At 43.9% G+C, this 15476-nt stretch overlaps 1 protein-coding gene across 6 annotated transcripts in view; it reads left to right on the plus strand.

Moving 5' to 3' along the window:
- ATP11C (ATPase phospholipid transporting 11C (ATP11C blood group)) overlaps positions 1 to 15476 on the plus strand; it is a 151855-nt gene that overhangs the window by 23326 nt on the left and 113053 nt on the right. For 4 of the 6 annotated variants that reach the window (XR_014460722.1, XM_083159461.1, XM_083159464.1 and 1 more), the window contains exon 1: positions 10491 to 10623. The exons of 1 other annotated variant lie outside the window; for it this stretch is intronic. Coding sequence is in view for 4 of the 5 variants with exons in the window: in XM_083159461.1 (XP_083015587.1) it covers positions 10570 to 10623 (54 nt within the window). In the remaining variant the exon portion in view is untranslated. Of the gene's footprint in view, positions 1 to 10489; positions 10624 to 15476 lie in introns of those variants that run through there. One more of the 6 variants, XM_083159466.1, reaches the window with a different exon arrangement.

Below are 15476 nucleotides of genomic sequence, written 5' to 3' on the forward strand. Positions count from 1 at the left end.
TACGTGTCATGTATGCAGAATGCTCTGGGGATAATTACCGGATGGAAATGAACTGGGTACACACCAGGACGACTAGGGCCCTATCCCCACAATCTAGATCCAATTCCGATCAATTGGATGTAGATTGTGTTCTGATTGGGCCCTTTTCTGTCCTGGTGTGGACCGATACCGATCCGATGCGCGGTCCCGCGGGTCGGTCGGTCGTTATTGAGATCCTACCTGCTGCAGGTAGGATCTCAATGACGACCATACACCCGGGTGCGGGTCGCCATCGGATCGGTCGTGCCCCCCGCGTCACCGTGAGCGGGTCGGACGAGACACTGACGACCCGCTCACGATATGCATCGTGAGCGGGTCGTCCTGGTGTGTACCCTACATAAGAGTAACAGTTCAAACAGGCAATACAAGTGTAAGCCTGGGCAGCACGCAGGATTCTGCTCCGTTCGGTGTATTGTGCATCCTACCTGACATCCTACCAATGCGTTTCAACCCGGTCTGTGTTTTTGATGCCCATCTCCTCCTTTTGAACCAATTATAGCGGTGTTTTTGAGAGGAAGTATTCTTTCCTTCGTCTTCTATAAGTTTACCTCTCTGGAAATGCTCCCTACAGTGACTATGACCCCTCTCCCAGTGTCCAGGCCCCCTTTTTGGGAATGTGCATGCCTTCTGCCTACATAGACAATCACTCTTTTGGCTCCCTGTGTTCACCCCAACACTAAAGCCCCATACACACTAAAGCAGGCATGTCCAAACTGTGGCCCTCCAGCTTTTATAAAACTACACATCCCAGCATGCCTTGCCATAGTTTTGTCGTTCCCTTATAGCAAAACTGTGGCAAGGCATGATGGGACTTGTAGTTTCACAACAGCTGGAGGGCCATAGTTTGGACATGCCTGCACTAGGTGATATAGTAAAATATATATTGCTCCGTCAAGGCTTTCTGAGGTATACCTTTTACTAGGGGATATCTTTTACTAGGTCAGGGCTTAACGGCATTCATCTTTTCATCTTCCCCACAATGTACATGATAATATTAATTGTTCAGTAAAGCCCCCATACATTGGTCCGACTTGTGCCTCAGATAAGTCGGACCAATGTATGGGGGCCTTAAGAATTGGAAATGCACAATTAATATTATTTCCCTTTAACTTGCACGGCAGTTTCACTTGATGTGCCATTTTGTACATACGAGTTATCGCATGTTTTTTGCCAGGCAAAATGGATGCGATACATCGCGGGTGCTAAGAATCACCCATGATGTGCACTACCTGCTGCACATAGGATTAATTTTATGTGTAGCAAGTTTAATCTCCCAATGAGCATGGGGCCGCGCATTGGATTGGATGGGATTTCAAACGTATGCAATTTTGGCAGAATTTACCCAATTTCTAGTCCAAAACGTCTGAATCTGGTGTAATTTTCCAAAATCGCACCAGTATATGTGCAGCTTTAGGCTTTAGATGGTAGCATATCCCAAAACCCTAATCTAGCCATGACTGTCCTGCACAATGCAGTGTTCATCTGTGCGGCACACTATGCTGAGAAGTCTGTCGCATAAGGAATGACAGTAAATTACACAGTTGGTAAGTGTTGCTGCATTTACTAAATCACCATCAAGCTGATTAGAACATAATTCTGTGTCATCTGGTGCTAGAGTACTGCTCTGTGTTAATTACCAGATCTGATCATTAGCCTGCCTTTGTTTTTAGCATTGTAATTCTGACCTGACTCATTTTTTGTTGTTGTTGTTTGTTAATATTTAAAACCTTTCTTCCTTTTTGGTAAACCTTGACTTTTGTGCTCAAGTTCTTTTCTAATTGAGAAGATAGGCCTATGTTGAATTGTTAATTATTGTTTTAAATCCTGCACGTGCCAATTACAGTAACATTACTTTCCGTGTCTGATCATATGAGTTTTGATAAACAGGGGACCCTTTAGTAACTAATTACTTAACTGACCATGAAAATATAAAGGGTAAAAAAAAAAAGAAGTCTCAAGATTGGAGCTGTGCACATAATGGGACCTACACACGGCGCATTTTCAAGGTATATGCTAAGTGAAATGCCTCTGCATCGCTCCTTATAGTGTAGGGGGCATAGAGATAGTGATGCATTGCCCCGAACGTCGCTATCGCCCGGCGATGATTAACATCCAACATGCTGGATAAATCTAGTTAATCACCGGTCAGGGACAGTGGGGGTTATTTTGGTTCACTCTTTCTGACAAAATCCTTCTTAGATGGACAAAACCATGTGCACTGCAGGGGGGCAGATGTAAAATGTGCAGAGAGAAATTGATTATAGTGAGTTATTTTGTTTCTGCGCTGGGTAAATACTGGCTGTTTTATTTTTACACTGCAATACAGTTGTCACTTTGAAGTAAAACCCCACCCAAATCTAATTCTCTCTGCACAAGTTGCATCTGCCCCACCTGCAGTGCACATGGTTTTGCCCATCTAAGAAGAAGCTTGTCAGAAAGAGTGAACCAAAATAACCCCCCAGTGTTCTCACCAGAGAACACTGGCCCTGACAGATCGCTCAGCACACAGCGCTGGCACATAGTATTGCTCAGAACACTCAACAAATCTCCCCAATTTTTGTATTGGGGTTTAGATTAATGTTAGGGATAATTGTCGCCTGTTCTGGAGGACCCTGAGCGTGGATACAAGGCTGAGGTAAAGAGCAAATGTAATAAGGGACCACCCAGTCTTGTACCCCAAGACATTTCAAGATGCCTGAAGGCTATTGCTTTCAGGTTGCAATACCATTAGATTTAATGGTCTTAAAGTGAGTCCAAGCTGCACTCCCTGAAATTGGTCTCAGACGGTGGGTGATGGTGCCATAGGTAATGCTTCCCCAAACGTCTGAGGTCTAGTTTCCTGTAGCACAGAGAAGTGATGTGCAGATTAATTATGTTGGCCAATGCATCACTACAGGAGGCGTGCCCGGGCCGCCGCGTCACTACAGGGGGCGTGCCCGGGCCGCCGCGTCACTACAGGGGGCGTGCCCGGGCCGCCGCATCACCAAAGGAGGCGTGCCCAGGCCGCCGCATCGCTGAAGGGGGCTTGCCCGGCCATGACTACGTCACTGAGCTGCCGGGACGTAGCCATGGCCGGGCAAGCCCCCTTCAGCGATGCGACGGCCCGGGCACTACGGCGGGACAGACTGCAGGCTGATTTAGTGGGGCGCTGCTAGAGGGGCAGGGCGCGTTTTGCCCTTTAAAAATCGGGCAGGGCGCAGCGCCCCGCTAAAACAGCCTAGCGGGAACACTACAACTGGGTGATTATGCCCAGCGTGAATGGACAGCGATGACCACATCGCCGGGCCATACACACTGGGCGGCTTTGAGCTGAAAGCCGCTCAAAACACCAAGTTTGATTGGCATTCAGCTTAACATCACCCAGCGTGTATGGGCTTTTACTGTGCTATTCCATGTTGAGTCAGCTATCTTTTGAATTGCATGGCTTAAGGCCCATACACACTGGGAGATTTTGAGCTGAAACCCGCTCAGTTTAACCGTTTGAGCTGCTTTTTAGCTCAAAGGCCACCCAGTGTGTTTGTCCCGGCGGTGAGCGCTGATGCGCGCGCCCACATCATCACCGGCCGGTACCACTCATCTGCTGGTATAACCACACACGAGTGATGGGGTGGACGGCTTTCCATAGTGTCCTGCTATGGAAATCCGTCCACCCCGGGAAAAATTGCGTAAATTGCTGTGTGTATACACTGGGATTTACAGCCCAAAAATCCCCCCCCCCCCCCCCCATCTTCATCGTTGTGCATACACTCTGGGCCTGAACTAAGTATAGGGATATAAAGAATATTTCACAGATTTTAAGATAATGATCTTTCATTTAAACACAAAGTATTTATGATTTAGAATTCCTTCCACATCCATAAAATACTGTATTTAAATAGCTCTCCAATAACCCCAAGTTTCCTGACCCCAGTAGGACTAACGTTAAATACTACTAAACCTGAAGTACAGAGTTGATCTAATATGCAACATTGACAGCTAAATATGCATGTAACCTATTTACGTTACTGCGTGTTATTGTCCTCCTTTGTCAGCAGTTGGCAAATTATGGCTCACTACCAGTTTGTAGTGAACTTCTTGCCCCACTAATAGCCGCATGTTCCGATGCTGCTCATCCCGATTTACAGCAATAAAGGCTGCTCGGCCCTGCGTGTACAGATTATAGAAATAGCTTTTCTTCATTCCTGTCACTGCCATAGTAATAATATGTATAAATTATATTATATCTATGGTTTGTTGCAGTAATAGATTACTCTAATATGGACTCTAAGGCTCCCATCCACTAGTGGGAGGAATCGTATGCGGTACCCTGCCAACTTCCATGGCAGCAGGATTGCATACAATACTGCAGATGCTGTCCTTACGCATACAATAGATCGGATGCAATCTCAGCAAGGGCATGTCATGCAAAGTTAACACTTTTCATGTGATTTGTCACATCAAATAGTTGGAATCACATGAAAAGTGCTTTGCATAAGTGGATGGCGGCCTTAAGTCTACAGTACTCAAGCAGATACCAATGTATGATATCCGGATGGCTGACAGACGGGGACATTTACTAAAATGGGAGTTCTATTTCACATGGGCACCTTCTTTACATGCGATTTATCTCATTTAAAGTCTCCCGGGGTGCTGCTGGGGCAGGAGAATAAAAACACAAAAACTGGTGAGGGGTGGCAGCAGGTGCCAGGCACACGTTGAGTGCCCGGGGGGGTGGGGGTTACCCTGCAGTGGCGGGGTGGGCAGTGTCGAGAAGCGCTTTGAACATACCCCTATGAGAACATGGCCGACCCTACAGTGTCCCTGGGTCTTTATTCGGTATCTCCCTAAGTGGAAGTGCTCCTTTGTCACGTACATCATTTGTACAATATCTGCATGTGGTATCCTGTTGCATAATCCAGGTTCATTGTATATGAACAACCTGTAATTAGTCTCTCAGTGCTGCATTTTTATTGGTATTTTCCGAAACATAAAATGGAAACATAGCAATTAAATGCGCCTTTCTTCCCTTCAAAGCTGCAAGTCATATGTTATTCTTTCTCCTACCTCTCGTATTCAGCGCGTAATGGGAGATTTTATAGTCTCTCTGAATGTATTCACTTCTACTATTGATGAGGCTACAGTCTGAGTGCATTATTGTTCTAGGAAAGGACTCGTCCTTTTATTCTTCCTTCAACTCTAATATAGAAATTATAGCTAGCAAATTATAAGGAGACGGAGCTGCATTCTGTAACCAGCAAAGCAACCTCTGGGCTTTTTGGGTTCATTAATATACAGTTCATCCAGTCAAGGCCTGTTGTTATCTGACAAACAGATCAATAAGGCATGCCAGGAGGACTGTATATCATGCTGTGCTGGAAGATGCACGCAGAGCAGGGAGTGCGTGCTTCGTTCTCTAGGGTGCACCAAGTTTCAGTGTTGTTGGGCTATATGAGAATAGGAAGGATATAAGTAATGTGGCACAGACCTAAGGTGGCTCTACACACAGAGCTTTGGTTCCTATAGTGAAATGGGCTGAAATGAAGCAGAGCGACAGTGTGACAATCTGCAATACATGTGTACCCAGCATGATCTGCTACAGTTTTGCTATTTGGCCATTCTAGAACTCTTGGATGCACTCTTGCATGTGTAGTTCCAACAGCAGCTGGAGGGCCAAAGGTTCCCCATCCCTAAATCTATTGTTGTATACATTCACACCTTGACTGCAAATGCATACCCATATTAGTGGTCTGGACAGAGTGACTGGTTCTCACTTGGCCATAGTACCAGAACAATGTGAGTATCTGTGTATGCCACTTACCTCTGGGTGCAGGCCTACAGTGTCTGAATGTACTACAGACCCGACAAGCTGAGCCAGATTGTATCCAGAACCCTCTCCTCTCAGACACCAGCCTTGGCATGCTGTATTCCTCCTCGCACTGTGCTGCATGTCCCTGCGATCGCACTATGACAAATACTCGCAGGACAGATCTATAACTTGGCTCTAGTCTGTGCACACGCCCTACTATACATCCTAATGCATACAGGTGTGTTATCGCTTCATTGCTAGTACACACTCATTGGCACCTGATCCCCCTGAATGCTGCATGTGATAGCCGTGTAACAGATATGCCTTCTACGTAGTCATTTTTTATTCTACTTAGATAGTCCCATGTCAGATATATTTGCTGTATGTCTTCTGTGAAAGCCTGCAGTCCTCCACCAAGACCAGGGTAAAGATTGCAGTAGAGTTTGGCTGTACTTGCAGGGTCAGCCGACTAGGCACATGCATAGGTTGGCACGAAGACGCCATTGTACAACGTACACCAAGCCCATTTTGTTTTTATTGCTTAGTGCTTCTTATACCCCTTTCACACCAGCCAAATTTCCCGGGTTGGGCCCATGACAAGCACAGGTGTGAAAGATTCCCGGGCCAAAATCCCAGAAATTGACGGGATTTCAATCCTGCTATGGAGCCGAGGACCTGGCCAATGTGTAAGGGCTAGGGGGTACTTACCCGCGTTGCCGGTCCTCGGTGTGCTGTCAGGCCGGGGATCCACACAGGCAGCGGGTGCAAATGACATGACAGCGGTGGATGAAGTTGACGCAGCTCTCCAGTGCCCTCGCTGACGCCGGAGAGCTGCGTCATCTGCACCCGCCTGTGTGGATCCCCACCCGAATTGAGGACCAGCAACCAGGGTGAGTAATTCCCACCGCCTCCTAACAGGCTCCTCCTGCCCCCTTCGCACACCAAAAAATGCAGGGACTAGCCCATGTGAAAGGGGCCAACCCGGGAATGTTCCTGCATCATCCAGGGACAATATTCCCGGGAATATCCCTGCATTTTCTGGTGTGAAAGAGGTATTAGGTCTAACAAAGAACCTTAGTTGCCCCAGTAAAAACAAGCGGGGGCAAGATAGTGGGTAACATGACATGAGCATGTGGGTACAGTATATAACTATTTCAGATGAATTAACTCTATTGTGTTGACAATCCCATCTCACTGCTGGTGGAGGGGATGGGCCATGTCTGTGTGTGAGGAAGTTACTACAGGTGATGGACTGTGTCTTTCTATTCCTAAACACTTGCCATACATAGCACTAAATTGTACTCTTCTCTTTGCATACAGGTTTGTTGTGCTGAACTTTTATTTTGTTGTTGGATGTATTTGTATACTTTGAAAAAAATTCTAGTTTATATAATGCTATATTAATTTAATAGTAGATACAATATAAGCCAGTCCTTATTTTAGATTTGCATTAGAGGTTGTTTGTTTTTTTGGTGTTGTACGCAAACCTATTACATTGGCCTTGCAGCGTGTCAGATGCTGATATATTGGCACATCTGCCTGTGTGTACAAGTGACTGACCGGCCTATTATGATGCCCATAGAAACCACCAACAATTACATTGCAACTGGGCGGGCAGATTGAAAAGCATGTCAAATTGTGATGTCTGGTCGGGCATATCATGCATCTGATTGGATTTTGCCCAGCATGTATGGGCAAAGATGGGGCAAATTGCCTGTCTAAGTGATTGTCCTGGGGGTGAATGACTTTCCATAGCAGGATGCTATGGAAAGCCGTCCACCCAGTCACTCATCTGATGGTAATACCAGAGCCCTGATGCTCGCTCCCGCATCATCAGGGCTCAGCACTGGCCGTGCACACTTGGCAGCTTTTGAGCTGATTAGCAGCTCAGACCACAAAACTGACCTCCGTTCAGCTCAAAATCCCCCGTTGCCTATGGGCCTCCCTTAGGTGTGTATGCATACCAAAATTGGTGGCACCATCACTGGGGCTTTTGGAGAGTGGCGCCATCAGCTAAGTGCGTGCCAAGCCTTTTAGAGATGGTTTTTATACATTTTATAATATTTTGTAGAACTAATTATTTTCTCTGTCATGGGCTGATGTACATTATATTGTTGAGTAGCATTTAATTTGTGTGTAGTGGATGAGTATAGACTTATAGCACAGTCTACAGCAGATTGTGGCTTTGGTCACCTTCAACCTTTTGCTAACTGCTACATGTTGCTAAAAAAAAGTGTTTTGATACATGAACAATGATTACATGTTTTTCTGTTGTATAAACCTTTTGTTGCTGGTGTGTTGGATGCTAGCTATCCTGTTTATAGATCTTTACACCATAAACATCTATTCCTTCCTTCCTTTTATTTAGCTCAAAACTGTATCTGCTGAAATAAAAATAGATAGGCCTTTCATCACTAACAGCCTTGGAGTGCACAAGGTCAATTCCAAAGTAACAGATAGATATTTATTTATTTATTAACAGTTTCTTTTATAGCACACACATATTCGGCGAGGAAAACCCAGGCAAGTACGGGGAAAATATACAAACTCCGCACAGTTAGGGCCATGGTGGGAATCAAACCCATGACCTCAGCGCTGTGAGGCAGTAATGCTAACCATTACACCATCCGTGCTGCCTCAATAACTCTAAAGGTCCATACACACTGGGTGATTACGGACAGCGACGATCGATATAATCGTTCGGGGGAATGCCGCTCAGTGCATACACACTGAGCGGCTTTCCCCCTGCCCGGCGCCGTCAGCGGGGGGGAAGACCGCTTTGCATAGCGCAGCGCTATGCAAAGCCGTCCTCAAAGACGCTCATCTGCGGGTAGTACCTGCAGATGAGCGGCTTTCCCGGCAATGATGCCGGAGCGCGCAGCAGCGCTCATCGCCGGGCCATGCACACTGGGTGGCTTTGAGCTGAATGCCGTTCAAATTTTCTGTTTTGAGCGGCTTTCAGCTCAAAGTTACAATGTGTGTATGGGCCTTTAGTTACAATGTTTGTGATAAACATCTAGATTACTTCAAATATAAAATGCACATAGAGGAGTACATTTTACCACTGGTGAATACACATATGAAGTGTGTAAAAACCTCTGTTGTTGTAAATAATAATACATTTAAATGTAAAGGTGCATACACATGGAACGATGCTTGAAGCTATCTGACATTGTTCACAAGGGCATCAAATCATTTATGGTATGTACACATGGAACAATTTGATACAATTCCCAAAAGATTGGTCTATGACAGGGCTGGGCAACACCGGCCCTCCAGATGTTAATGAACTACACATCCCAGGATGCTTTGCATTAGTTTTGCTATGTGGCCATGCTGAAACTGATGCAAGGCATGCTGGGATGTGTAGTTCATCAACATCTGGAGGGCCGCAATTGCCCAGCCCTGGTCTATGATCTTCTTGCATGCATGGAAGATCATAGACCTTCGTTAACCATCGGCAGGTACCCACATCTTTAACAATGCACGGAACGATTGTTCGGGAACACCCACATTTGTCCTTCAAATTGTTCAGTTTGGAGGCACCTTAATGTCTGATATTTATTCCATACTTTTTTTTTAACATAGTATAAACCACACAGATTGTTTTAGTACAATTTGCAGGAAAGTCATTTATTTATTAATAGTTTCTTATATATGGCACACACATAACGTAACGGATATGTAATAGATGTAAACCATATCCACTTTTTATTGGAATTGCCCTAAAAGGCGAAAATATGTTGTTTTAAAGTCAGATTTGGTTACACTTCACACAGAGATTTCATCAGTTTTAGCAATTTTTATTTCTGTCTTCCTCAGGGTGGATGTCTTTCCATAGCAGGAGGCTATGGAAAAAGACATCCACCCTGTCACTCCTCTGCTGGTAATACTGGTAATACCAGCAGATGAGCGGCCGGGCCAGCGATGATGCGGGAGTGCACATCAGTGCTCGCCGTTCATCGCTGCCCCATACACACTGGGCGGCTGTTGAGCTAAAAGCAGCTCAAACAAGTAAACCTGAGCGGCTATCAACTCAGTATGTATGGGCCTTAACTATTCCCATAGGACCTTGTTCCTCTCTGTAGTTACCTGAAGTGACTTGCAGCTTACTGAATCAGTTAAGATAAAATTATTTCCTTATTGACAATACAATACTGACTCACATTTGCTTAATTGTTTATTTAATAAATTATACTTTATGGTATTTCCATATGCAGGCTATACATATACAAAGAACAAGCGATATCTCGGAAGTACAGAACCCTTTCACCCTCTGTGCCCCTGTGATGTAATCGGGGCTTATGAATTGCTAGTTTGTGTTATCATAGATCATTTGTTGAGCTTGCAAAACTGCTGCCTTCATTCTTGCGTCAGACTTTGAAGGCTCTCATTAAATTCAATGGACACATTCTCATGAAGATTTTGTTAACTCCCTATTATAGGTGGCAGGTGTAATGTAAAGGGCAAATACTATTTCTCAGGAATGTTTCTTTCATAGAGAAATAAGGGCTCAAGCAGAATTGGTGCTTGGAGTGTGAGTTTTGGTTAACGGCTTTATCCCACAATGATTTCATTAATGTTTGCATCTTGTTCTGCTTTTTGTTGGCTTTGTGTTATGGTTAACTCTGTACAAATTCTTCTGGTGACCTTTGTCCAGTCAGGATTCTAGACCGCCAGCTAGCAGCCGAATTACTGTACTGCTCTGCTGAGGAACTTCAATCGTGGGCATTGTTTTGGTTGAAATGCAGGCAGCAACAAATGATGATGAATCTTGGTTTAGATTGTGGGCATTATGGGTAAGGCTGGATTTTTCTTCATTTTTGTTAACATTTTGGCTAATTGCACAGCTATAATCCTTAAAAATACTAAAAGCAGAACAAGGTCTACAAGTTTTTAAACTATTCTTATGTTTGTTTTTATAGCCACAAACCTGCTGCATTGTATAGTCGAACTTAATAACAATGTTTTAAGATCAGTGTTAAATATGTGACCCAATATCGGGAAGTTTTTATTTTGTTACAAATTTCTCTTTCTGATACTGACATCATGAAGAGTGACCTTAAAAATGGGTCACATGTTATTTGTTTATTATTATTAATTTATGTTACAGGTTTCATTATGAAATCACTTACCGGTATATTGTTACATCCCGATAGGCGCGGTGGATAAGCTAGTATGTTAGCATTTGTGGCACTATAAGCTTCTTGCATAGGTCTATATCATGTTCTGCAGATGCCATTGTTAGGAATGGCAATTGGTTCCTCCATACGTTTTATAATCCATTCCGAAAGCAACTGCAGTGAGGACACTGCACACACTTCCCATGCAGACAACATGCTCCTTACCAGCTGTGAGTGACGGCTGCTTCCTTTTATCAGTAAGCTACAACTTTGCTGTAAGAGATAACAGCAGGACTTCTGTATTACTCATTTGAATAATTTTTTATTAATTTTAAATATCCTTTATTTATATAGCGCCACAAGGGATCAACAGCGCACAGTTACACAGTATATAAATAAGTAAAACTGATTTAAGCTGTGTACACACAGTGCGATTTGGCTATCAGTTTGGACTATATAGTCAAAATCGCATAGCAAGTTAGTCAAAATGGCACAGTCTATAGCCACATGCAATTCCAAGGCGCAGCCCCGCGACATCTGTATTGCGTGGCTAAATAGACTGTGCAGGCAAGTCTATCTTAACCATGTCGCCAGTACAATGTATTTGGCCTAGAGCCATATACCAAGATAGTCTAAAGGCCTATACACACTGGGCGATTTTGAGCTCAAAGCAGCTCACTTTTACAGTTGGAGCTGCTTTCAGCTCCAAAGACGCCCAGTGTGTATGGCCCGGCGATGAACGCTGATGCGCGATTCTGCATCATCGCCGGCCACTGCCGCTTGTCTGCTGGTATTAACAGCAGATTAGCAACAGGTGGACGGCTTTCCAAAGCATCGTGCTATGGAAAGCCGTCCACCCTTGCGAAAATCGCTAGTACGGGCGATAATCCATAAGCGGATAGTCCAAAATTGTCCATTAGCCATAATCTCACCGTTTGCATATACCATTACAGTTTACACAGTATAGGACAAGTACTATCTGAATAGGACAAATGAGTAACATAAAGTAGGCTGTCTTGGATATTGAAATGGATATCACAAAGAGCTTAATGTAATATTTTAAAAGTGCAAATTTGACGTGATTGATCCACATAGATTAAATTAGAATCTACTGAAACTATTATACTGAGCTTTATTTGTTTGAAAATTGGACACATTTATCTCTCATTAAGGAGGATTAGGCCGACCTATAACTCGCTGGTACCTTTAAAATTCTACTGCTTTCACACCGCAAAAACGGCAATGACCTGGTAACTTAAAACGTTTAAAAAATGGGTCAGACAGCCTTAACCCCTTTCACGCCGCATATCTTAAATGGTATATTACCCGTTTAAGTGCGGTCTGAAAGGGTATTACAGTTTCAATGCCGTTTTGTCCCATCACATTACACAGGGACACTGAAACAGCAGGTAGGACCCTGCTTTTTAACTGATTTGAATTACCTGTTTTCTTGAACCGGTAAATTTAAAAGAGACCTTTCACACCGCACATATTACAGTTTTGAAACGGTAAAAAAAAATGGCATTTTACCCGGTAATAAGTGCGGTCTGAAAGGGGTATAACTTACTACGTATATATAGGCCCTTATTCTGGTTGATTCGCTCTTTTGCGTATTTGCAAGGGGGACCGATGTTTCGCATATGCGCATGCACAGCTGCATTTCTGCGCATGTGCATACAATGCCTTTCGAGTGGGGGACAGAGAGGGCCATGGGATGCTGGCCAGGTGCGTTAGCATATGCACACGCCTAGCATTTAATGGGCATTCCTAAGCAAACGCTGGACGTACATATGGTAATGCGGGGGGCGCACAGCTGACATAACCGATGTCAGCTGCCCGCCCATATCACTGCATTTCTTCGTTTTATATGTACGAGTTGTCTCATATGCGTGTGCCTTTCCCATCATTCAATGGTCGCAACCATCGAAAGATGGGGGAGGTTCCCATTGGCATGCGAATGGTTGTTTATGTAAAACATACATTCGTGTCCCAGACGAAGAAACCCGGTGTGCGAATGGGTGGCGCCTGCTAACCATTCACAAAGTGAGTGAATCCGCGCCCAAGCAAGTCAACCAGAATAAGGGCCATAGAGAGCTCTTAATCATTCCCCGGGAAGTGAAGTTATATTACATGTTTCATGGTGTATGTCAGTATGTAAAAATGTTATTTTAATATTGATTCATTCATTCATTGGTACCCAGTGCTCCAAGCGCCCCACTTCTATTCCTATACAGCACAGTTTGTGTTCATTTTAAGCCATTCTTTGTTTTGTATACCACATTTGGGGATTGAGTTGTTAGTTTTATGACTGCTTCTGAAAATCTGTTTACAGTAACAGCATGTGTATATGTAATAGTTTTAAATACTGTACACTTCTTGCCTTCCAAGTTTTTATTTCGGGAGGGTTCAGCCTTTTTAGCTGCTTCGAACATAGGCGCAGCTAACCGCTGCAGCTTTTGACTTGGGGTCCAAAAACAACACCCCTCACATCTGTTTTAAATACATTGTCAGCACTGGATGTGGGATATTTTTATTCAGCTGCAGCATAAAGTAAGTTTTTTTAAAACCTAGTTAAACCTGCAGGAAGAATTGAATTTGTTAACTATTGGGATTTGTCTGGTTTATCTTTCCTTGTTGGTCAGAACGGTGTTATTTCTTTAAAAAAATCGTTATTTGGTGCCTACTGAGTTCTGGCATTTCCACATTTACCTCTATGCAGTCATATGGTGGTTAGCGTACTACATTGTTTGTTATTTTAATTGATCTTTTATGCACCTTCAGTAAAAAAAAAAAAAAATAAATAACTCCACGACAAAACGATATTGAAAAGTTGCCTTTGTCCAAAGTCCACAGTCCAGACTTTGGCTTGTGAATTCACTGACCTATCTGCAGTAATGCACACAACATCAGACTACTTAGAAATAAATGAATTATATATACAACATGGATATATATATATATATATATATCTTTATCAACATGGTTCTATTGTCGACATGTCCATTATGTCTACATTATATTGTGTTTAGTCTTTTAGTTTTCGACACCCAAACAATAGTGCTAAAATCAGTGTTGCCTTCATGGCTAAATGAAGCAACGATTGTATTGCTCTATTTTGCACCCCCTAGTCATCGCTGTGGGGTAAAGCAATTGAATTGCCCCCAAAATGTCGACACAGCTTTTTTGCTCTCTATTTACAGAACTAAAATAGCAGAGAAATGTTTTATTGCCATCACATTACAGTCAACATGCCCAATGTCAGCTAACAATGTATTTATTATTTTGACATGTTACACATCAACCTACAATTCTGACTGTCCGCATACTGACCGGATACTGTGTATTGCTCATATTTCCTACTTGCATAGGTGTGTCATGTTTAGATGACGGCCTGTGATACCCAGACTCTGCCGAAGTTGCACCTGTTTCAGCCTCCTATTGTAGTGGATGGTGCAGCATATCTAGGTCCATAATCTGAGTATGTTATCTCCATTCTATGTAGAGGCAGAAGAGCAGTAGGAAGGGTCAGTCAAACTACAGTAATAAAGGCCCCATACACTGATGGCGACCACAATGATGGCCATCCATAGAACGACCCGCTTAGGAATCGCCCCATGTGTATGCCCCATAGGTCTAGCAGACAGGCAACAACCGCAGAGCTGGATGCAAACTGAACTGTAAAATCTCTGCATTTCCGCAGCCTGTAGCACAGCTGATTAGAGGAAGCTGCCAATGGTTGTGCTGGGGGCTTTCCTTTCAGTGCTCTGTAGCAGCAGCACTCTGGCCTCTGATTGTTATACTGTAGTTAGCTGAAAGTAGGAGGAAGCCAGGTCATTAAGGATTAGATGTGAAAGTTTGGATTTGTGACTACAATTAGTTATCTTTTCTGATAGGCTTACTTTGGGTCCTTATTTAAATACACAATGTTAACCCTCTTGGGAGGAAAGTGCAATATGAATAACATTTTATTACTACAAGCCGAAGAAACAGATGCATCAATCTTTCTCTAGAAGCCGAGGAACATATGTATCAATCTTTCTAAAGGGGGCAAGTGGAGAAGATTCCCATAGCAATCAAAGAGCTTCTGCATATCATTTAGTATGTACTAAGTCAATGTACTAAGTCAATGATTTGAAGGGTTGATATATCTGCTCCATAATCTATTAGTATTTGAAATATGGAGCAATATGGTTCATTTACCTCTTCAGTGGCCCTCCGGGTTATTCTCCAAACCCCAGCGCTCTCTCCTGCCAGGCAGCGCCACTGAACTGAGCACTGAAATCAGCGCTGCACTCAGTTTCAGCGGCTGCCGGGCCCTGCCTTCTGCCCCAGGCTGTGTGCGGCGTGACCTTGTAACGTCACGCCGGGGACAGGGCCGGGTAACAGCTGGGGTTACAGTGCTGGGTTTTTTTTTAGGGAGCGCTCCCCAGAAAAAACTCGCCCTGTGGGGAGCGCTCCCTAAAAAAAACCATACCACCGAAGGGGTTAAAGGAACAGCCGCTGGTATAGCCAGTGACAGCATTGTTGTT

Source organism: Crinia signifera, chromosome 9 (genome assembly GCF_055691185.1).
Source record: "Crinia signifera chromosome 9, ASM5569118v1, whole genome shotgun sequence".
Lineage (NCBI taxonomy): Eukaryota > Metazoa > Chordata > Amphibia > Anura > Myobatrachidae > Crinia > Crinia signifera.